At 45.0% G+C, this 23097-nt stretch overlaps 1 protein-coding gene and 1 long non-coding RNA gene across 2 annotated transcripts in view; one reads left to right on the forward strand and one right to left on the reverse strand.

The window, feature by feature from the left end:
* The first annotated feature begins 593 nt into the window (after nucleotides 1–593).
* On the forward strand, nucleotides 594–1665 carry LOC127909945 (uncharacterized). Its single transcript, XR_008073134.1, has 4 exons — nucleotides 594–806; nucleotides 903–939; nucleotides 1088–1198; nucleotides 1620–1665. It is a non-coding gene; the product is annotated as an uncharacterized LOC127909945 (long non-coding RNA).
* Nucleotides 1552–23097, reverse strand: part of LOC118372217 (potassium voltage-gated channel subfamily KQT member 4) — a 152677-nt gene continuing 131131 nt past the window's right edge. Inside the window, exons 9-13 of the mRNA XM_052472568.1 lie at nucleotides 15221–15450; nucleotides 13694–13793; nucleotides 7301–7432; nucleotides 6883–7027; nucleotides 1552–2766 (exon numbers count right to left, since the gene is read on the reverse strand). Of these exons, the coding sequence (XP_052328528.1) occupies nucleotides 2563–2766; nucleotides 6883–7027; nucleotides 7301–7432; nucleotides 13694–13793; nucleotides 15221–15450 (811 nt within the window). The 3' untranslated portion in view covers nucleotides 1552–2562. The remainder of the gene's footprint in view (nucleotides 2767–6882; nucleotides 7028–7300; nucleotides 7433–13693; nucleotides 13794–15220; nucleotides 15451–23097) is intronic.

The raw sequence follows: 23097 nt of genomic DNA on the forward strand, positions 1-23097 counted from the left end.
CCTAAACAGGTGCGCAGCCAGCACCTCGCCTAAACAGGTGTTCTACTCCGCTAGCCAGCACATCGCCTAAACAGGTGTTCTACTCCGCTAGCCAGCACCTCGCCTAAACAGGTGTTCTACTCCGCTAGCCAGCACCTCTCCTAAACAGGTGTTCTACTCCGCTAGCCAGCACCTCGCCTAAACAGGTGTTCTACTCCGCTAGCCAGCACCTCGCCTAAACAGGTGTTCTACTCCGCTAGCCAGCACCTCGCCTAAACAGGTGTTCTCCTCCACTAGCCAGCACCTCGCCTAAACAGGTGTTCTACTCCGCTAGCCAGCACCTCGCCTAAACAGGTGTTCTACTCCGCTAGCCAGCACCTCGCCTAAACAGGTGTTCTACTCCGCTAGCCAGCATCTCGCCTAAACAGGTGTTCTACTCCGCTAGCCAGCACCTCTCCTAAACACCGCTAGCCAGCACATCGCCTAAACAGGTGTTCTACTCCGCTAGCCAGCACATCGCCTAAACAGGTGTTCTACTCCGCTAGCCAGCACCTCGCCTAAACAGGTGTTCTACTCCGCTAGCCAGCCACCTCATGCCTAAACAGGTGTTCTACTCCGCTAGCCAGCACCTCGCCTAAACAGGTGTTCTACTCCGCTAGCCAGCACATCGCCTAAACAGGTGTTCTACTCCGCTAGCCAGCACATCGCCTAAACAGGTGTTCTACTCCGCTAGCCAGCACATCGCCTAAACAGGTGTTCTACTCCGCTAGCCAGCACCTCTCCTAAACAGGTGTTCTCCTCCGCTAGCCAGCACCTCGCCTAAACAGGTGTTCTACTCCGCTAGCCAGCACCTAGCCAGGTGCTCCGCTAGCCGCCTAAACAGGTGTTCTACTCCGCTAGCCAGCACCAGCACTCCTAAACAGGTGTTCTCCTCCGCTAGCCAGCACCTCGCCTAAACAGGTGTTCTACTCCGCTAGCCAGCACCTCGCCTAAACAGGTGTTCTACTCCGCTAGCCAGCACATCGCCTAAACAGGTGTTCTACTCCGCTAGCCAGCACATCGCCTAAACAGGTGTTCTACTCCGCTAGCCAGCACCTCTCCTAAACAGGTGTTCTCCTCCGCTAGCCAGCACCTCGCCTAAACAGGTGTTCTACTCCGCTAGCCAGCACCTCGCCTAAACAGGTGTTCTACTCCGCTAGCCAGCACCTCGCCTAAACAGGTGTTCTACTCCGCTAGCCAGCACCTCGCCTAAACAGGTGTTCTACTCCGCTAGCCAGCACCTCGCCTAAACAGGTGTTCGCTAGCCAGCACTCCTAAACAGGTGTTAGCCAGCACCTCGCCTAAACAGGTGTTCTACTCCGCTAAACAGGTCGCCTAAACAGGTAGTTCTAACACTGCCTCCGCTAGCCAGCACCTCGCCTAAACAGGTGTTCTACTCCGCTAGCCAGCTAAACAGGTGTTCTACTCCGCTAGCCAGCACCTCTCCTAAACAGGTGTTCTACTCCGCTAGCCAGCACTCTCCTAAACAGGTGTTCTACTCCGCTAGCCAGCACCTCTCCTAAACAGGTGTTCTACTCCGCTAGCCAGCACCTCTCCTAAACAGGTGTTCTACTCCGCTAGCCAGCACATCTCCTAAACAGGTGTTCTACTCCACTAGCCAGCACCTCGCCTAAACAGGTGTTCTACTCCACTAGCCAGCACCTCTCCTAAACAGGTGTTCTACTCCACTAGCCAGCACCTCTCCTAAACAGGTGTTCTACTCCGCTAGCCAGCACATCGGCTAAACAGGTGTTCTACTCCACTAGCCAGCACCTCGCCTAAACAGGTGTTCTCCTCCACTAGCCAGCACCTCTCCTAAACAGGTGTTCTACTCCGCTAGCCAGCACATCGCCTAAACAGGTGTTCTACTCCACTAGCCAGCACCTCTCCTAAACAGGTGTTCTACTCCGCTAGCCAGCACCTCGCCTAAACAGGTGTATGGTTATTTTTTGCCTCCAGATTGACCGAAGCATTGGAGTCAACATGGGCCATCATCCCTGTGGAATGCTTTCGATACCTTGTAGAGTCCATTGGCCTGTTGGAAACTACAACTCCCTACTACATCGCACCAATATGATTCATCTCTGAGCTCACAGATAAAAACAGAATGAAATGGAATTCAGATAACTGACCTGACGTTGGTGAACAATAACCAACATTTCAGTTAATCGCTCAGCACTAAAATAAAGAGAGGATAGCATGATGAATTCTCCACTATTGGTGGCTCTAACATATGAAGCAGAGGATGTTAAATATGTGGAGGGAGGAACTAATAAGTGTGGGTTCTAAAGTGTGGAGTCTGAATTCCTAGAAAGAGGTTTCTAAGTTAGGAATCAAATTGGTTTGGTGATCAGTAGAAAGGTCAAAGGTTACAACTGCAAATAGATATGGGCATAGAGGTTTGTTCCAGGAGTGCTGCTACAGTCCAGTATAGTGACATGACATCTCAGGGCTTAAAAACATTGAGGTGAGGGTCTAGTGGTGGGCCCAGTTCATACCCGCCCCAGCCCCAGCCCCAGCCCCAGTCAGTGAGTACACTACCAGTCACTCCATATTGCTGGACTCTGAGTGGGAGATGTTGAGTGTGTTGGCAGAGGGGAAGAGGTCGCGGTGGTCCGTGGGGCTGTGGTAGTCTGACGTCAGGTCTGGTTCCAACAGGGAGGACAGGGTGAAGTTGGATGAGCCTTTCTTCAGACACTGGGTGTAGAAGTTAAGAAGGAGGTCCAGCTTGTTCTCTATCGACTGCACCTGTACACACCGACAAAACAACAAGATACAAACGCTATACAAAAATCACAAGATAAAAATATATCCCAAAAATGCAACATTCAACTATGTTATTAGTACTAGCTATGCTCAATCAATCAATAAAATGTATTTATAAAGCTCTTTCTACATCAGCCGATGTCACAAAATGCTGTACAGAAACCCAGACTAGAACCCCAAACAGCAAGCATTGCAGGTGTAGAAGCACGGTGGCGAGGAAAAACTCCCTAGAAAGGCAGGAACCTAGGAATAAACCTAGAGAGGTACCAGGCTCTGGAGGGGTGGCCAGTCCTCTTCTGACTGTACCGAGTGGAGATTCTAACAGTACATGGCCAAGATGTTCAAACGTTCATAGATGACCAGCATGGTGAAATTATAATAATCACAGTGGTTGTAGAGGGTGCAACAGGTCAACACCTCAGGAGTAAATTAAATATTTTTCAGAGCTTGATTTTGGTCAACTGAATACAGTGCAGAGCCAGCAGTCAAACCTAGAAACTTCTGATCCGTAGTCAGACATTGCGCCACTGGCCCCAATGTTATGTACTAATATACACAATGGAATAATAAAGTCAAATAGACATGATTATTTTACAGTCTATCATTTACCTGGTATTTTCTTACAAATCAAATGAAAAGGTTATTACTTAGTAATTATCAAAGAATAACCTAAACCAGGTTTTCTCAAACGGGGCCACGCAAAATAAAATGTGATTCAGATTTTAAAAATGATAATAAACACATTTTTTTTAAATATATTTTTTATTTTATTTTATTTCTTCACATTTTCAAACATTCCATATATTTTTTCCAACGGGGCTATACATTTGGGTGAGGTTTTTTTCTCGCATGAGTAGCCTCGTTTCCCTGCCAAAAATAAAATTAAACCATCTAGTGTTCAGCAAAATAACAACACAATATCAAATACAGGTAGCCAAGTCAAAGAATTTACATCCAATCACATTAACCATTACTCTCTTGCAGGAATTCCACTATCGGTCCGTATGTAGCCAAACGTAGCTGCTGCTCATTCCGTTTGCTCGAAAAAGGATGAATGGTTAAAAAAAAGTAAGGCCCATAGAGACACATACCAGCTCTACTGGTAGTACTGCTACTACAAGCAGTACTACACCTGTCCATGACAGACGTTGTTCTGCTTGCACAGCACATCCAATGCTAACATCAGTAATTCTACATTTGTTGTTAGCCCAGCTAGCATGGACACTGACAGTTGTGAATCTGATGCCGCCGAAGAGCTATTGCCCCCTTACCCGGCAAAGCACCGAAGAACAGACAGGGACGTTGGTCGAAGTGGCGCAAATATGATGAGAACTACATTGATTCGGGGTTCACTTATATTGGGTGTAGTGCCTTTCCTCAACCACAGTGTGTTATATGTGCAAAAGTACTTTCTCACAACTCGATCAAACCTTCACTCTTGAACAGACATTTAGAAGCAAAACATGCCAATTTGAAAAATAAGCCACAGGAGTTTTATGAGTGAGAATTAAGATGACTTTCGAGTAGTAAGACATGTATAAAAGCAACAGATACCATTAATAAGAAGGGGCTAGAAGCGTCTTCTATGGTGAGCTACCAAGTGGCTAGGACAGGTAAGCCACATAATATTGTGGAGGACTTCATTCTTCCAGCTGCCGTGGATATGGCTGGGACAATGCTGAGGGAAAAGGCCCAAAAAACTATACAGACAATGTCTTCATCAAACAACACTGTTTCACGACACAACAGTGACATGGCAGGAGATATGGCAGGAGATGTTTTGAAACAATTACTGCTCCGTATACAAGCCAGTGAATTCTATGCATTACAGCTGGATGAGTCAGACGTGGCAGGCCTGGTACAGCTCCTGGTATATGTCTGTTACAGCTGGATGAGTCAGACGTGGCAGGCCTGGCACAGCTCCTGGTATATGTCTGTTACAGCTGGATGAGTCAGACGTGGCAGGCCTGGCACAGCTCCTGGTATATGTCTGTTACAGCTGGATGAGTCAGACGTGGCGGGCCTGGCACAGCTCCTGGTATATGTCTGTTACAGCTGGATGAGTCAGACGTGGCGGGCCTGGCACAGCTCCTGGTATATGTCTGTTACAGCTGGATGAGTCAACAGACGTGGAGGGCCTGGCACAGCTCCTGGTATATGTCTGTTCTGTTACAGCTGGATGAGTCTGTTACAGTCACGCCTGGCACAGCTGGGGCCTGGCACAGCTCCTGGTATATGTCTGTTACAGCTGGATGAGTCAGACATGATGGGCCTGGCACAGCTCCTGGTATATGTCTGTTACAGCTGGATGAGTCAGACGTGGCGGGCCTGGCACAGCTCCTGGTATATGTCTGTTACAGCTGGATGAGTCAGACATGATGGGCCTGGCACAGCTCCTGGTATATGTCTGTTACAGCTGGATGAGTCAGACATGATGGGCCTGGCACAGCTCCTGGTATATGTCCGTAACGTTTATGGGGGTTCAATTAAGGAAGACATCCTCTTCTGCAAACCACTGCAAACCAGGACAAATGGAGAGGATATTTTTAAAGTACTGGACAGCTTTGTGAAATCAAATGGACTTTGGTGTTCAAGATGTGTTGGTATCTCTACTGATGGCGCAAAGGCCATGACAGGGAGACATAGTGGAGTGGTAATGTGCATTTAAGCAGTTGCTCCCGACGCCACTTGGGTACACTGCAGCATCCATCAAGAGGCTCTTGCTGCCAAGGGAATGCCTGACAGCTTGAAAGACGTTTTGGACACTACAGTGAAAATGAACAACCCCTGAACTCTTGTGTATTTTTTGCACTATGCAATGATATGGGCAGCGACCATCTAACGCTTTTACAACATACAGAAGGGCGCTGGTTATGAAGGGGCAAAGTATTGACACATTTAAAAAACATTGAGACAAGCTTAAAGTTTTCTTTACTGACCATAATTTTCACTTGTCTGACCGCTTGCATGATGATGAGTTTCTCAAATTACTGGGTGATGTTTTTTCCTCGCCTGAATGATCTGAATCTAGGATTACAGGGACTCTCCACAACTACATTCAATGTGCGGGACAAAATTGAGGCTATGATTAAGAAGTTGGAGCTCTTCTCTGTCTGCATTAGAAAGGACAACACACAGGTCTTTCCATCATTGTATGATTTTTCGTGTGCAAATGAATTCAAGCTTAGGGACAATGTCAAATGTGATATAGCAAAGCACCTGAGTGAGTTGGGTGCGTAATTACGCAGGTACTTTCCCGAAACAGATGACACAAACAACTGGATTCGTTATCCCTTTCATGCCCTGCCTCCAGTCCACTTACCGATATCTGAACAAGAGAGACGCATCAAGATAGCAACAAACGGTTCTGTGAAAATTGAAGTTAATCAGAAGCCACTGCCAGCTTTCTGGATTGGGCAGAGTATCCTCAGAGTATCCTCCCTTGGCAAATCGCGCTGTTAAGACACTGATGCCCTTTTCAACCACGTACCTGTGTGAGAATGGATTCTCGGCCGTCACTAGCATGAAAACTAAATACAGGCACAGCCTGTGTGTGTAAAATGATTTAAGACTGAGACTCTTTCCAATACGACCCAACATTGCAGAGTTATGTGCATCCTTTCAAGCACACCCTTCTCATTTACCTGTGGTGAGTTATTCACAATTTTCGGTGAACAAATAAAGTTTTAAATGTGAGATGGTAAAATAAAGAGCAAAATTATTGATTATTATTATATTATTATTTGTGCCCTGGTCCTATAAGAGGTCTGTCACTTTCCACGAGCCAGGTTGTGACAAAAACTCACACTTCTTCTTATGTTTATTAATAAATGTATTGTATACTGTGTGTGTGGCAGGCTTACAATGATGGCAAAAAACAACATTTTAGAGTGTGCTGACCCTGGTGCTCGAGGGGGTACGCAGCTGGAGGTTGAATGTTTGAAGGGGTATGGGACACTGACCTAAATAATTAATCATCAGGAAAATACCATCTGAAACAGGCCTGGAATGTAAATGAAGTGTTTCCTACAAACATTCACTCAGAACTATACTGTCTAAGCACCTGAGCAATAAATCTACCATACTGGAGCTCTGTACCTGTTTCTCCACCTTAATGACCCGTCCCATCATACTGAGCTCGTCCAGAAGGTCCAGTTCTGGAGGGGTCTTCTCTCCCTTCTCACTCCTCACCTTCTTATTATCTGCCTGGTAGGACGATCCCCGACCCACTATCTGATCCACTCTGGGGAGGACCAGGACAACACACAACAACCATTATCAAAATGGTTAATTTTGTGGTGTTATAGGTGATGGAGTGTGTGGGGGTATGAATCCACTCTGTTTCCAACTGTTGTAGGTTGTGTGTGTATGTGTGTATGTGTGTGTGTGTGTGTGTGTGTGTGTGTGTGTGTGTGTGTGTGTGTGTGTGTGTGTGTGTGTGTGTGTGTGTGTGTGTGTGTGTGTGTGTGTGTGTGTGTGTGTGTGTGTGTGTGTGTGTGTGTGTGTGTGTGTGTACCTGGTTTGTAGACTCTTGATCCTCCCCAGCATGTCCAGGTGTCCAGCAGAGTACTGCTCTATGACGTCCTTCACGTCGTATGGACGCAGAGTCTCCTTAAACTTCCTCTTGGCCACCAGGAACTTCAGAATCCTATACACGCACACACAAACATTCGTAGAAATGCCTCACACTGCTGATATAAATAAGTGAATACTGCAAAAGCATTTAACCATGAAACGAGTCCTGAGCTTCATCAGTGTAACTACGTAGGTGTGATTAAGTGAGATTTGCAGTCAAAGTGACCTTACCAATATCATTCAGAAATAGCCTCATAAAAGGAAACCACTGGAGAGTTCCACAATGATTCCCCTTTGTTGTGAAATCTGACAATGACATTGCTCCTGTATTATCAATGAGACATGTATAGCTATGTATAGAATACTTACTGTATACATATCTCTAATCGACACCCTTGTTCCGGTGCACTGTGTAAGGAGAGAGGGACACACTTGGTTTTCTGCACACCCTATCCTTCTACTAAGTCAGCTATTAGCTCTTTCTAACACACACACACACACACACACACACACACACACACACACACACACACACACACACACACACACACACACACACACACACACACACACACACACACACACACACACACACACACACACACACACACAGTGGTGGACCCCTGTGTGTGTGTGTGTGTGTGTCTAGTCTAACCCCTCTCCTCTCAGTGAGACAGCTGTGCACAAAGCTAATTTTATTCACATCCTCCCTCCACCAATAGTTGCCCTTTCCTAGAGAGAAGTAAAGGGTACGTTGGGGCTGAAGAGTGTTGACCAAGCACATACTGTACAATAGTGTCATGGCCAACAACAGTACTGCTTTGAGCAGAGTTTTGTCTGCTTGTCACACTATAGGAGAAACAGAGTAAAAGCGGCTGGCTGTGCTACTCTCCCCCACCCGGATCCTAAGGTGCTGGCTCGGCAGAACACAGGAAACGCCAAATGTTAGGATCACAAAACAGAAGCACTTAACCGGTCATCCCACACCGTGATGGATTGCTCCGTGAGTTGGAGTGGGCAGAGAGTGGAAGCAGGGCGAGGCGGGTGAGGAGGAGGGCTGTTTTATGAGGAAACCCTATCTCTCACACACAGACGGACTAAGGCTGCTTTGATATCAGTGTGTTGGTGAAACACACACGCACACCACATCACAGCAGGGCTGTGGCACAGACAGGAAGGCGGAAGGGTGTAACGTGGCGACTGAACAGCTGCATGTGCAATGGCAGTTTAGTGGTGTGTGCTGCAACTCTGACGGCAGACATCATAACACACACTCTCTCTCCCTCTCTCTTTCCCTCCCTCTTCTGTTCTTCAGGAGAGGGGGGACGTAAGTAAAGAAGCGTGGTGGTCGACACCCTTCCTCCTTCCTTCCTCACACAGCACTAGTGATGCATTCTTCATGACTTGATTTTTGCAGGGTGTATTTTTTCATTTTGCAGGTAGAAGCATATTTTTTCTGACAGGGCGGGTCTCAGGTGTGGGTTAAAGAAAGGGTAAGGAAAAGTAGAAAGGAATGAAACAATAAAAATAATTAAAGGGGTTCTTCAAAGTGCTGAGTCTCTCTTGATCGCGTGTTATGGTTATAATAATACATGGTCAGCCTGAAGTATGCCCCCTACAGCTACCTGGCATAGGGGCATAGTTGGCACTATATCATTATCTACAGGCTCAGAGGCTCTGGTGGGGAAATGGAGCAGCACTTTAGGAGACCGCATCGGTACCGAAATGTTGAGACTTTGAAGTCAGCATTGAATATACAAAGTCAGCATTCTGTCATTTTTTAATTGGTTTTATGCACACTACTCATGACATGACATAAGTAGTGAAGTGAGTGTGATGGAGGAGGAAGCTTTTAAGTGTAACACCAAAAGGGAAACTATTGTTTATTAAAAGGTACATGAGCTTAAAAAACAACTTCTAACTTGCAGAGCAATGGAACTATCACTAGGCAAACGATAGGCAAATGGTAGACTTTCCAAACTCTCTAGAAAAAAAGTTACAACGATTTCTGGATAAAACTGCATGAAATTGCTTCAATAGTGTCAAAGGTTCCCAACTGGGCAGAAATACAAAAGTTGACTATGAGTGGCTTTAGGAGAGCCATATTCATTATAAAGTACAGTGCGATTGAGATTGCATCATATGTGGATCTGTGGGGGCGGTTGGCAAATTGGAATGGATCTGGGGTTTCTGGGATGATGATGTTGATGTGAGCCATGACCAGCCTTTCAAAGCACTTCATGGCTAATGACTTGAGTGCTACGGGGCGGTAGTCATTTAGGGAGGTTACCTTAATTTCCTTGGCACAAGGACTATGGTGGTCTGCTTGAAACATGTAGGTATTACAGACTCGGCCAGGGAGAGGTTGAAGATGTCAGTGAAGACACTTGCCATTTGGTCCGTGCATGCTCTGAGTACGCATCCTGGTAATCTGTCTGGCCCCGTGGACTTGTGAATGTTGACCTGTTTAAAGGTCTTGCTCAAATTGGCTACAGAGAGCATGCTCACACAGTCATCCAGAACAGCTGGTGCTCTCATGCATGCTTCAGTGTTGCTTGCCTCCAAGCGAGAATAAAAGGCATTTAGCCTGCCTGGTAGGCTTGCGTCACTGGGCAGATCATGACTGGGTTTCCCTTTGTAGTCTGTAATAGTTTGCAAGCCCTGCCACATCCGACGTGTGTCAGAGCTAGTGTAGTAGGATTCAATCTTACTCCTGCATTAACGCTTTGCCTGTTTGATGGTTCGTCTGAGGGCATGGCAGAATATCTTACAAGCGGATGAGTTTCTGGATGAGTTTCCCACTCCTTCAAAGCGGCAGCCATGGCTTCTGGTTGGGATAGTATGTATGTCAGGTCACTGTGGGGACGACATCGTCGGTGCACTTATTGATGAAGCCTGTGACTGAAGTGGTATACTCCTCAATGCCATTGGATGAATCCCAGAACATATTCTCGTCTGTGCTAGCAAAACATTCCTGACATCCGCGTCATCTGACTATTTCCGTATTGAGTGAGTCACTTCCTGCTTTAGTTTTTGCTTATAAGAAAGAATCAGGAAGATAGAATTATGGTCAGATTTGCCAAATGGAGGGTGAGGGAGAGCTTTGTATGAGTCTCTGTGTGTGGAGTAAAAGTGGTCTAGAGTTTTTTTCCTCTGGTTGCACAAGTTTACATACACTTAAGTTGGAGTCATTAAAACTCGTTTTCAACCACTCCACAAACTTCTAGTTAACAAACTATAGTTTTGCCAAGTCGGTTAGGACATCTACTTTGTGCATGACACAAGTAATTTTCCAACAATTGTTCACAGACAGATTATTTCACTTATAATTCACTGTATAATAATTCCAGTGGGTCAGACGTTTACATACACTAAGTTGACTGTGCCTTTAAACAGCTTGGAAAATTCCAGAAAATGATGTCATGGCTTTAGAAGCTTCTGATAGGCTAATTGACACAATTTGAGTCAATTGGAGGTGTACCTGTGGATGTATTTCAAGGCCTACCTTCAAACTCAGTGCCTCTTTGCTTGACATCATGGGAAAATCAAAAGAAATCAGCCAAGACCGCAGAAAAAAATGGTATACCTCCACAAGTCTGGTTCATCCTTGGGAGCAATTTCCAAACGCCAAACGCATCTGTACAACAATAGTATGCAAGTATCAACTCCATGGGACCACGCAGCAGTCATACCGCTCAGGAAGGTAACATGTTCTGTCTCCTAGAGATGAACGTACTTGAACGTACAAAAGTGCAAATAAATCCCAGAACAACAGCAAAGGACCTTGTAAAGATGCTGGAGGAAACAGGTACAAAAGAATCTATATCCACAGTAAAAATTAGTCCAATATCGACATAACCTGAAAGGCCGCTCAGCATGGTAGAAGCCACCGCTCCATAACCGTCATAAAAATGCCCGACGGCGGTTTGCAACTGCACATGGGGACAAAGATTATACTTTTTGGAGAAATGTCCTGTGGTCTTAAGAAACAAAAATAGAACTGTTTGGCTATAATGACCATCGTTATGTTTTGAGGAAAAAGGGGGGGACTTGCAAGCCAAAGAACACCGTCCCAACCGTGAAGCACGAGGGTGGCAGCATCATGTTGTGGGGGTGCTTTGCTGCAGAAGGGATTGGTGCACTTCACAAAATAGATGACATCATGAGGGAGGAAAATTATGTGGATATATGGAAGCAACATCTCAAGACATCAGTTAAAGCTTGGTCGCAAATGGGTCTTCCAAATGGACAAGGACCCCAAGCATACTTCCAAAGTTGTGGCAAAATGGCTTAAGGACAACAAAGTCAATGTATTGGAGTGGCCATCACAAAGCCCTGACCTCAATCCTATAGAAAATGTGTGGGAAGAATTGAATAAGCGTATCCGAGCAAGGAGGCCTACAAACCTGACTCAGTTATACCAGCTCTCAGGAGGAATGGGCCAAAATTCACCCAATTTATTGTGGGAAGCTTGTGGAAGGCTACCCGAAACGTTGGACTCAAGTTGAACAATTTAAAGGCAATGCTACCAAGTACTAATTGAGTGTATGTAAACCTCTGACCCGTTGGGAATGTGATGAAAGAAATAAAAGCTGAAATAAATAATTCTCTCTACTATTATTCTGACATTTCACATTCTTAAAATAAAGTGGTGATGCTAACTGACAGGGAATGTTTATTCGGATTAAATGTCAGGAATTGTGAAAGACTGAGTTTAAATGTATTTGACTTCAACTGTATGTACACTACACTTCAGCATACACTCTATAAGCTGCTTTTAACCCTTTACACTCGTGGGAATTGCCCTATATGGATAGGGCTACAGTGAAATGTGTCTTACAGAAGAAATAGGTGCATAAGCACGGTAGCAAATTAAAGAGAAAAGTTGATAGATTATGGGGAAATTATAAAGACCAAAGTTCAGGACACAACAACTCACCTGACAAGACTGAATTCAAACCTTACACTGCTGATTGTATGTGCATTTGACATTTGTTGTCCTTTTGCCACGTTATTTGATGATTGAAGGAAATAAGAAAATACTCTGGATTGAGTAACAAGACTATTTCTGGATATGTGGGGTAGGGGCAACATAAGACAAACAAATGACAAGGGTTTGAGTGAGAGGGTTAACTGGTGTCTCCAAGTGGCCACACACCTCTCTAAAGTGTGCACAGTTCCTAAGTCATTTCAATTCACTTTTATGACTGAAAGAAGACACTTAAACTATAAGGTGCTTTTCTCAGCTCAATGAAAGTATTTGTACCCGCACACTGAAGAAGGCTGCAAAGCCAAAACGTCTGTGTATGCTATCGCTGATGCAGTGAGATTATTATTTATTTAAAAAAAATATGAAGTAAGCTTTATGCGACATCTTTTTAAGTGTGGACACATCACAATTTTGCTGATCAGATCTGGGAACCCGGCCTGCGGCAGGAAGGCTCAGTTACCATGCTAAAGTGGACTTTTCGCTACCGTCAGCTTACACTGCAAACAAGCCTGAGACCACTGGAGGAGCTGGGCATTCATCTTACTCCAGCCACCATAACAGGAAGTACTATAGACCCACCCAAGTTCTGTGACGACCTGAGGACCAGAGAGGAGACAGATGACCTGGTTCCACAGTTAGGGGTACTGTGGACCAGTAGGTGCCATGTGGGTACAGGTAGGGATGGTGTGAACCAGTAGGTACCATGTGGGTACAGCTAGGGGTGGTGTGAACCAGTAGGTACCATGTGGGTACAGGTAGGGGTGGTGTGAACTAGTAGGTACCATGTGGGTACAGGTAGGGGTGGTGTGAACCAGTAGGTTCCCTGTGTGTACAGGTAGGGGTGCTGTGAACCAGTAGGTACCATGTGGGTACAGGTAGGGATGTTGTGAACCAGTAGGTACCATGTGGGTACAGGTAGGGGTGGTGTGAACCAGTAGGTACCATGTGGGTGTACCAGGTAGGTGGTGTGTAGGTACCATGTGGGTACAGGTAGGGGTGTTGTGAACCAGTAGGTACCATGTGGGTACAGGTAGGGGTGGTGTGAACTAGTAGGTACCCTGTGGGTACAGGTAGGGGTGGTGTGAACCAGTAGGTACCCTGTGGGTACAGGTAGGGGTGTTGTGAACCAGTAGGTACCCTGTGGGTACAGGTAGGGGTGGTGTGAACCAGTAGGTACCCTATGGGTACAGGTAGGGGTGTTGTGAACCAGTAGGTACCCTGTGGGTACAGGTAGGGGTTGTGTGAACCAGTACGTTCCCTGTGGGTACAGGTAGGGGTGGTGTGAACCAGTAGGTACCCTGTGGGTACAGATAAGGGTGATGTGAGAGGGGGTGTAGGACTCACCTGACAGCCCGTATCAAGGTCTTCACTGCTGGGATCACCTCTTCCATGGCTACATCACAATATGGTTTGTCTTCAACACTGTCCTCCCCTACTCCTTCCACTGGGGACAGGGCAACAACAAGGTGAGAGTGTGTGTGCACAAATTAGTACATTTTATAGATGGTACAAGTATATACGTGAGACCGTACTTGTGTGTATGTGCCTACAGTATGTACTGTATATACATTGGGATCTGAAATAATTGAAACCCTTGATAAAGAATAGCAAAAATGACAGTTTAAAATAAATAATTCAGGTCGACTAGTGGTTAGAGTGTTGGACTAGTAACTGGAAGGTTGCCAGATCCCCGAGATGACAAGGTAAATATCTGTCGTTCTGCCCCTGAACTGTTCTTAGGCTGTCATTGAAAATAAGAATTTGTTCTGAACTGACTTGCCTAGTTAAATAAAGGTGAAACAAATAATTGTATAAAAAAGGGGAAATGATTTTACAATTGCTCTGAGAAAGACACGTTGTACTACTTTTTTCTCTCAAAAAGGTTTTGTTTTCAATACCTTTCAATACCTCACCTTGCGAGGATAATGGCACTGATCCTTTTTCTCAAATGTTTAATGAGTTGGAGAACACCTTGGGAGGGATCTTAAACCATTCCTCCATACAGAATCTTTCCAGATCCTTGATATCCTTAGTCTGCTCTTATGGACGGCCCTCTTCAATTCAAACCACAGGTTTTCAATAGGGTTTAAGTCCGGAGGCTGATGGCCATTTCAAAATGTTGATTTTTTTGTTGCCAATTTCTTTGTGAATTTTGATGTGTGCTTGGGGTTATTGTCTTGCAGGAAGACCCACTTGTGGCCAAGTTTCAGCCTCCTGGCAAATGCAACCAGGTTGTTGGCTAAAATATCCAGGTACTGGGTAAAGTTAATGACGCCGTTGACCTTAACAAGGGCCCCAAGACCAGTGGAATCAAAATAGTCCAATAACATCAAAGATCCACCACCATATTTTACAGTAAGTATGAGGTTCTTTTCTGCTCATGCATTCTCATTTCGATACCAAACCGACCACTGGTCGCGTCGCCAAAGAGCTTTATTTTCATGTCATCTGACCAAAGCACCGGTTCCAATCCAAGTGCCAATGTCATTTAGCAAACTGCAGGCATTTACATTTGTTGGATGACATGAAAACAGAGCTCTTAGGCCATGCACACCAGTGGTTGTGCAAGTAGATCTTCCAGCAAGACACTAACCCCAAGCACATATCAAAATCCACAGAGAACTGGTTAATTGGACACAAAAATCAACATTTTGAAAACAGGTGTGTCAATTTTGACCCTTACCTTTTTGAGAGAAAAAGGTATTGCTTGTTAAACAAAATCTCTTTCTCTGAGCAATAGTAGTTAGTCATTTTGTATCGTCATTTTTGCTCATCTTTATCAAGGGGGTGTCAATCATTTCAGACCCCACTGTAGATGTATATACTGTATATATGCATGCAGGTGAGAGTGAGTTAAGTCCTAATTCCCACCGTCTGCAGGAGGTCTGGGTTTGAGCCGTAGGGAGGTGCGGAACCGCGTGCGGTCGTTGAAGCTCCAGCTCTTCTGCACCTTCCCGGGACTGGTGGCTTCTGGGACATTCTCCGTGCTGGGCGACTGGCGGAAACTGGTCCCGGGAGGCAGTGGAGACGCCTTGTTCCGGATCGCCTGGGACGACCGAGAGTTGTTCATCCGCATCCGGTCTCGAAAACCTATTTTGCTGCTGTTGGAACAATGAAGGAACAATTTACCTGTGTCCACATGTTTATTGAATGAACTACCACTATTATCTGCCACTTAGGACATCCTTAGAGTTCTGTTGTGTGATTTATCTCATGACTGTCGGTCCATAGTGTCCAGTGAATGATACAGTTGTTTTAGACCCTGAGTTTAGCCAATCAGCAGAGGAGCAATGCCAGGGAGTTAGAATATGTTAGCTAGCAGGTACAGACAGCAGTAACCTAGATAGTGGAGCTACTGACTACCATTAAACATTAAACAGTCACACCGAGCTGAGTCAGTGACCAACAAAGCAGACAGAGAGAACAACAGAGACAGATATTCAGACTGGGAGATTACAGACGTGATGGAGAGACAGACTGACTGACTGGCTGACTGGTTGACTGACTGAATGACAGAATTACTTACTTACTGACTGGTTGACTGACTGGCTGGCAGGCTGACTGACTGGCTTACTAAATGGTTGGCTAACTGGCTGACTGGCTGACTTACTGAATAGTTGGCTGACTGTGGGTGGGGGGGCAACACAATAACTCCTCGGTGTCATCTGGGACGTATACTCATGTTAACATGTTAAAGTCACAAAGTATTTCCAACATCACACATCAGCGAACGATTAGAAACATGTTGTTGTTTACGCCGAGATACTCCTTTTTTGTGCGCTGGCCTGCCATTTAAGTTAATATTTAAATAGCTGAAAGAGCATTAGGGGAAATAGCATTTCATATGTTGGAGCTAAAATGCTCAGGTTGACCTAGAAGGGGAGGGTGGACAGAGTAAGATGTTGAATTACTGTTAGCCCTTTGGGAGGGAAAGCATATAAGTGAGGCTGAATACAGCTGAGTCCTCCAAAGAAATGCACGGTATACTGAGCAAGTATGAGAGAAACATTTTAGCAGACGAAAGAGAAAACTCTATTTGGGGAGAGACATTTTTTTGTCTGGGTTAAGTGGATAAGATTTGCAAAAGTACAACACGCATGTGATTGCATTGCATGCATGACCATTTGAATGCTCTCTCCAGAAATCACTACAGAGCAGGATTGATCAAAGAAAACATGCATGAAAAATGTGCACTTAACAATTAACGGTCATGCAACTGTATTAAGAGAACAGCATGCGTGACTTTCTAAATATTTGATCTTTGGAACAACCTTGTGTCCAAAATATCAAATATATTATTTTAAAAAGTCTGTCAAATCTGAAAGTGTGAGAGAAGGCCAATGCTGACATTAGATCCACATGAACCATGAAATATCCTTTGTTCTCCAATAAACAACACATGGTTTAATGTGTCCCCTAGTTCACCAAAAACAATGTAAAACCAGGCAAGATAACTGGTAATGGTTAACACAGTTATCCTCTGAACAGAACACCCCATCATTCTCTCACACAGTAAAAGCTCAGTCAAAGATTTCTACGCCAGAGCAGTGTATGTTTCCCATATTCTCAAAGATCAATTAGAAAATGTAAATATTAGTTGGACAAGATGGTGCCGAAGAGGATGGCTGACGTTTTACATTCCCGTAACCAATTGTGCTATTTTGTTCATTTTTTTGCATTGTTTGTAACTTATTTTTTAAACTTATTTTGTACATAATGTTGCTGCTACCATCTCTTATGACCAAAAATAACTTATGGACTTCAGAAATGGGATTACTTCCACTAACTGGAAGAATCTTTCTCCTTTAACGAGTCCGACAAGAAGGATATACTGCTGTCCCGGGAACAGGCCCAGATCGTAAAGAAAAGAAGACGCAGTTCGGGCTGCCTTTTGAGAATCTGTAGGCGAACTCCCACTGACTTCAGTTCTGCTTGCTACCATGCAATCATTGGAAAATAAAATGTATAACCTACGATTACAATCCTACCAACGGGACATTAAGAACTGTAATATCTTGTGTTTCACCGAGTCATGGCTGAACGACAACATGGATCATTTGGAGCTGGAGGAATGTTTTAACCTTTTTGGGATAGGGGGCAGCAATTTCACTTTTGGATGAATAGCATGCCCAGAGTGAACTGCCTCCTACTCTGTCCCAGATGCTAACATATGCATATTATTATTAGTATTGGATAGAAAACACTGTAGTTTCCAAAACTGTTTGAATGATGTCTGTGAGTATAACATAACTCATATGGCATATGCTTACCTGAGAAAAATCCAACCAGGAAGTGGGACATCTGAGGTTTGTAGTTTTTCAAAGCTTGGCCTACCGAGTACACATTGAGATATGGATGAGGTTGCACTTCCTACAGCGTCCACTAGATGTCAACTGTCTTTTGAAACTGGTTTGAGAATTCTACTAGCAGCAAGCCAGCAGCATACCACCATGCATACCACTGCTGGCTTGCTTCTGAAGCTAAGCAGAGTTGGTCCTGGTCAGTTCCTGGATGGAAGACCAGATGCTGCTGGAAGTGGTGTTGGAGGGCCAGTAGGAGGCACTCTTTCCTCTGGTCTAAAAAAAATATCCCAATGCCCTGTGTAGGGTGCCATCTTTCAGATGGGATGTTAAACGGGTGTCCTGACTCTCTGAGGTCATTAAAGATCTCATGGCACTTATCGTAAGACTGGGGTGTTAACCCTGGTGTCCTGGCTAAATTATCAGTCTGGCCCTCAAATCATCACGGTCACCTAATAATCCCCAGTTTACAATTGGCTCATTCATCCCCCTCCTCTCCACTGTAACTATTTCCCAGGTCGTTGCTGCAAATGAGAATGTGTTCTCAGTCAACTTACCTGGTAAAATAACGGATAAATAAAAATACTATAAAGGAGGGGCTCATGAGTGCTGTTTTAGTCAGTGGTCTGGCAGAGAGCCTTGGTCTTATGACGCGCGCTCCCGACAGTTACCTCTTGTTCCAGTGCCTTTCTGAAGACAAAGGAATTCTCCGGTTGGAACATTATTGATGTTTTATGTTAAAAACATCCTAACGATTGATTCCATACATCGTTTGACATGTTTCTAAGGGACTGTAACAGAACTTTTGGAGTTTTTGTCTGCATGAAATGCTCGTGCCTCATGAAGATGGATTACTGGGCTGAACACGCTAACAACAAGTGACTATTTGGACATAAATGATGGAACAAATCAGTCATTTATTGTCGAACTGGGATTCCTGGGAGTGCCTTCTGATGAAGATCATCAAAGGTCAGTGAATATTTATGGTGTTGTTTCTAACTTTGTTGATTCCAAAATGGTGGCTATTCCTCTGGCTGTTTCGGGTTCTGAACGCCGTTCTCAGATTATGCTTTTTCCGTAATTAAAAAAAAAATCACAGCGCTTGCATTAAGGAGAAGTCTATCTTAAATTCTGTGAATAACACTAGTATCTTTTATCAATGGTTATTATTAGTATTTCTGCAAAATCATCTGATGTTTTGGAACCAAAACATTACTGCATTAAGGCGCCAATGTAAACTGAGATTTTTGGGTATAAATATGCACATTATCGAACAAAACATACATGTATTGTGTAACATGATGTCCTATGAGTGTCATCTGATGAAGATCATCAAAGGTTAGTGATTAATTTTATCCATATTTCTGCTTTTTGTGACTCCTATCTTTGGCTGGAAAAATGGCTGTGTGTTTTTTCGACTTGGCGGTGATCTAACAATCATATGTTGTGCTTTAGCTGTGAAGCATTTTTTAAAATTGGACACGATGGGTAGATTAACAAGATGTTTATCTTTCATTTGCTGTATTGGACTTGTTAATGTGTGAAAGTCACATATTTAAAAAAATATTTGTTTGAATTTCGCGCACTGCCTTTTCAGCGGAATGTTGTCGAGGAGTTCCGCTGCGCAACCCCTGCGCTAGAAAGGGTAATAAACCGGCAGAACAGAGAAGCTACGTCTGGTAAGACGAGGGTTGGGGGTGTGTGTCTTTTTGTCAATAACAGCCGGTGCGCAATGTCTAATATTAAAGACGTCTCAAGGTATTACTCGCCAGAGGTCGAGTATCGTATGATAAGCTGTAGACCACACTATCTACCAAGAGAGTTCTCATCTATACTATTTGTAGCCTTCTATTTACCACCTAAGACCACACTCAACCAACTCTATAAGGCCATAAGCAAACAAGAAAATGCTCACCCAGAAGCGGCACTCCTAGGGGCCGGGGACTTTAATGCAGGCAAACTTCAATCAGTTTTACCACATTTTTACCAGCATGTCACATGTGCAACCAGAGGACAAAAAACCCCAGACCACCTTCACTCTACAAACAGAGATGCATACAAAGCTCTCCCCCGCCCTCCATTTGGCAAATCTGACCATAATTCTATCCTTCTGATTGCTCATGCTTACAAGAAAAAACTAAAGCAGGAAGTACCAGTGACTCGCTCAAAACAGAAGAGGTCAGATGATGCAGATGCTAGGCTACAGGACTGTTTTAGCAAAACAGCACAGACTGGAATTTGTTTTGGGATTCATCCAATGGCATTGAGGAGTATACCACCTCAGTCATCAGCTTCATCAACAAGTGCATCGACGACGTCGTTCACACAGTGACCGTACATACATATTCCAACCAGAAGCCATGGTTTACAGGCAACCTCCGCATCGAGCCAAAGGCTAGAGCTGCCGCTTTTAAGGAGCGGGACACTAACCTGGACGCCTATAAGAAATCCTGCTATGCCCTCAAGTGTCAATGCAGGATTAAGATTGAATCCTACTACACCGGCTAAAATGCTCATCAGATGTTGCAGGGCTTAAATAAACTATTAAGGACTACAAAGGGAAACCCAGACGCGAGCTACCCAGAGCTAAATGCCTATTATGCTCGCTTCGAGGCAGGCAACACTGAAGCATGCACGAGAGCACCAGCTGTTCTGGATGACTGTGTGATAACGCTCTCGGTAGCCGATGTGAGCAAGACCTTTAAACATGTCAACATTAACAAAACTGCTGGGCCAGAAGGATTACCAGGATGCGTACTCAAAGCATGCGCAGACCAAATGGCAAGTGTCTTCACTGACATTTTCAACCTCTCCCTGACTGAGTCTGTAATACGTACATGTTTCAAGCAGACCACCATAGTCTCTGTGCCCAAGGAAGTGAAGGTAACCTCCCTAAATAATTACCGCCCACGTCAGTAGCCATGAAGTGCTTTGAAAGGCTGGTCATTGCTCACATCAACAGCATCCTCCTGGATACCAACCGCCCCCACTGATCCACAGATGACGCAATCTCAATCGCACTCCACACTGCCCTTTCCCACCTGGACAAAAGGAACACCTATGTGATAAATGCTTTTCATTGACTACAAATCAGCGTTCAACACTATAGTTCCCACAAAGCTCATCACTAAGCTAAGGACCCTGGGTCTAAACACTAAACACTGGATCCTGGACTTCCTGACTGGCCACCCACAGGTAGTAAGGGTAGGCAACAACACGTCTGCCACGCTGATCCTCAACACTGGGGCCCCTCAGGGGTGTGTAGTTAGTCCCCTCCTGTACTCTCTGTTCACCCACGACTGCGTGGCCAAACACAACTCCAACACCATCCTTAAGTTTGCTGACGACACAACAGTGGTAGGCCTGATCACCGACAACGATGGGACAGCTTATAGGGAGGAGGTCAGAGAACTGTCAGTGTGGTGCCAGGACAACAACCTCTCCATCAATGTGAGCAAGACAAAGGAGCTGATCGTAGACTACAGGAAAAGGCGAGCCGAACCCATTAACATCAGTGGAGCGGGTCGAGAGTTTCAAGATCCTTGGTGTCCACATCCTCCATAAAAATGTCAGAGACTTCCGTCACCCAAGTCATAGACTGTTTCTCTGCTACCGCACAGCAAGCGGTCCCGGAGCGCCAAGTCTAGGACCAAAAGGCTCCTTAACAGCTTCTACCCCTAAGTCATAAGACTGCTGAACAATTAATTAAATGGCTACCAGACTGTCACACTGACCGCCCCCCTCTCAATTTGTTTTGTACACTGCTGCTGCTCGCTGTTTATTATCTATTCACAGTCACTTCACCCCTACCTACATGTACAAATGACCTCTAACCTGTAACCCCGCACAGTTACTCGGTACCCATACCCTCTGTATATAGCCTCGTTATTTTTATGTTATTGTGTTACATTTTATTATTTTTACTTTAGTTTATTTGGTAAATATTTTCTTAACTTCTTGAACTGCACTGTTGGTTAAGGGCTTGTAAGTAAGCATTCCACAGTGAGGTCTACACTTGTATTTGGCACATGTGACAAATACATTTTGATTTGATTTGATTTCATGTCAAATATACCAAATGTCAGCCATTTCTAGCCTGAGTACCATCGGCAATGGCAAGTGTCTTCCCACTATGCTCAATGAAGAGGCTAAAACCAACTTCTTACTCAAAAGTAAAACATTTACAGAGACACACACACACTGCACTGAGCCAGAAGGCTTTGGGACCCTCAGGCAGAGTGAGAAAGGGAGACGGGGGGGTGGGGCGTGCTGACGTGCCCCGTGCACAGGCTTGTCACCGTGGATACCTCTGCTGTTTGCGGCCAGTGTGAATCCGGAAGAGACTCCGCTTTTTAGAAACGAGCTGACTGAGGAGACACACAAGGCAGAGGGAGGTGAGGAAGAGGAGAAGAGGAAGAGAGAGGAGAGCAGGTGAGGGGTGCAGAGGAGAAGAAGAGAAGAAAAGGCGAGGAAGAGGAGAAAATGTGGTGAGGAAGAGGAGAGGTGAGGAAGTGGAGGAGAGGAGAGAGGAGGAGAGGAAAAGAGGAAGTGAGGAAGAGGAGGAAAGGTAGAGGAGGAGAGGTGAGGGAGAGGAGGAGAGGAAGAGGAGAAAAGGAGAAGAGGAGTGGAAGAGGAGGAGAGGTGGTGATGATGAGGAGGAGAGAGGAGGAGGGGAGAAGAGGAGGTGAGGAAGAGGAGGAAAGGAAGAGGAGGAGAGGTGAGGTGGTGGTGATGAGGAGGAGAGGAGAGAGGAGGAGAGAAGTGGAAGAGGAGGAAAAAGAGGAGAGGAGAGGAAGAGGAGGAGAGGTGGTGAGAATGAAGAGGAGGAGAGAAGTAGAGGAGAGGAGGAGAGGTGTACGGAGGTAGTGAGATCATAAAGGTAAAGATGGGAGGAGGGAGGTGAAGAAAAGTAGAGGACAGGGTGAAGTGGAGTGGAAGCCCAGTACTGCCTCTCATCAGTCTAAAATGGCTTTCCTAGTCTCCTTTCACACTTAAGGAATACCAAGTGAAAGCATGTGTCCCTGTTGGCCCCCAACATATTGCTTTCCCCTACACTTCCTTTTTTCTCAGACCAGACTAGACGAAGGAAAGGAGGCAAAGAAAGCAAGCCATGTCAATTTATTGACAAGCACCCCATTGAGGAGGGAGGTAAGGAGTAGGGATGTGTGAACGGAGTGTGTTGAGTTGGGGATGTCGTGTAGGCAGCCAGAGTGCATGCATAGGAAGCAGTTCACTTCAGTATGTCCATGATTAGACTACAGCCTTTCCAGAATGTCTAAGTAATTAGCTCCACACATATCCATTGTCTTCTTGACTTGGAAGGCACACTGCCTTCAATGTGTGTTATTAATGTATTTATGTACATGCAGTACTATTTAATCTACAGTATCAAAAAATATCACCGGTTCATATTGACAAGACCAAACATATACCTTGGAAAACATGGCA

This window comes from Oncorhynchus keta, chromosome 20 (genome assembly GCF_023373465.1).
Source record: "Oncorhynchus keta strain PuntledgeMale-10-30-2019 chromosome 20, Oket_V2, whole genome shotgun sequence".
Lineage (NCBI taxonomy): Eukaryota > Metazoa > Chordata > Actinopteri > Salmoniformes > Salmonidae > Oncorhynchus > Oncorhynchus keta.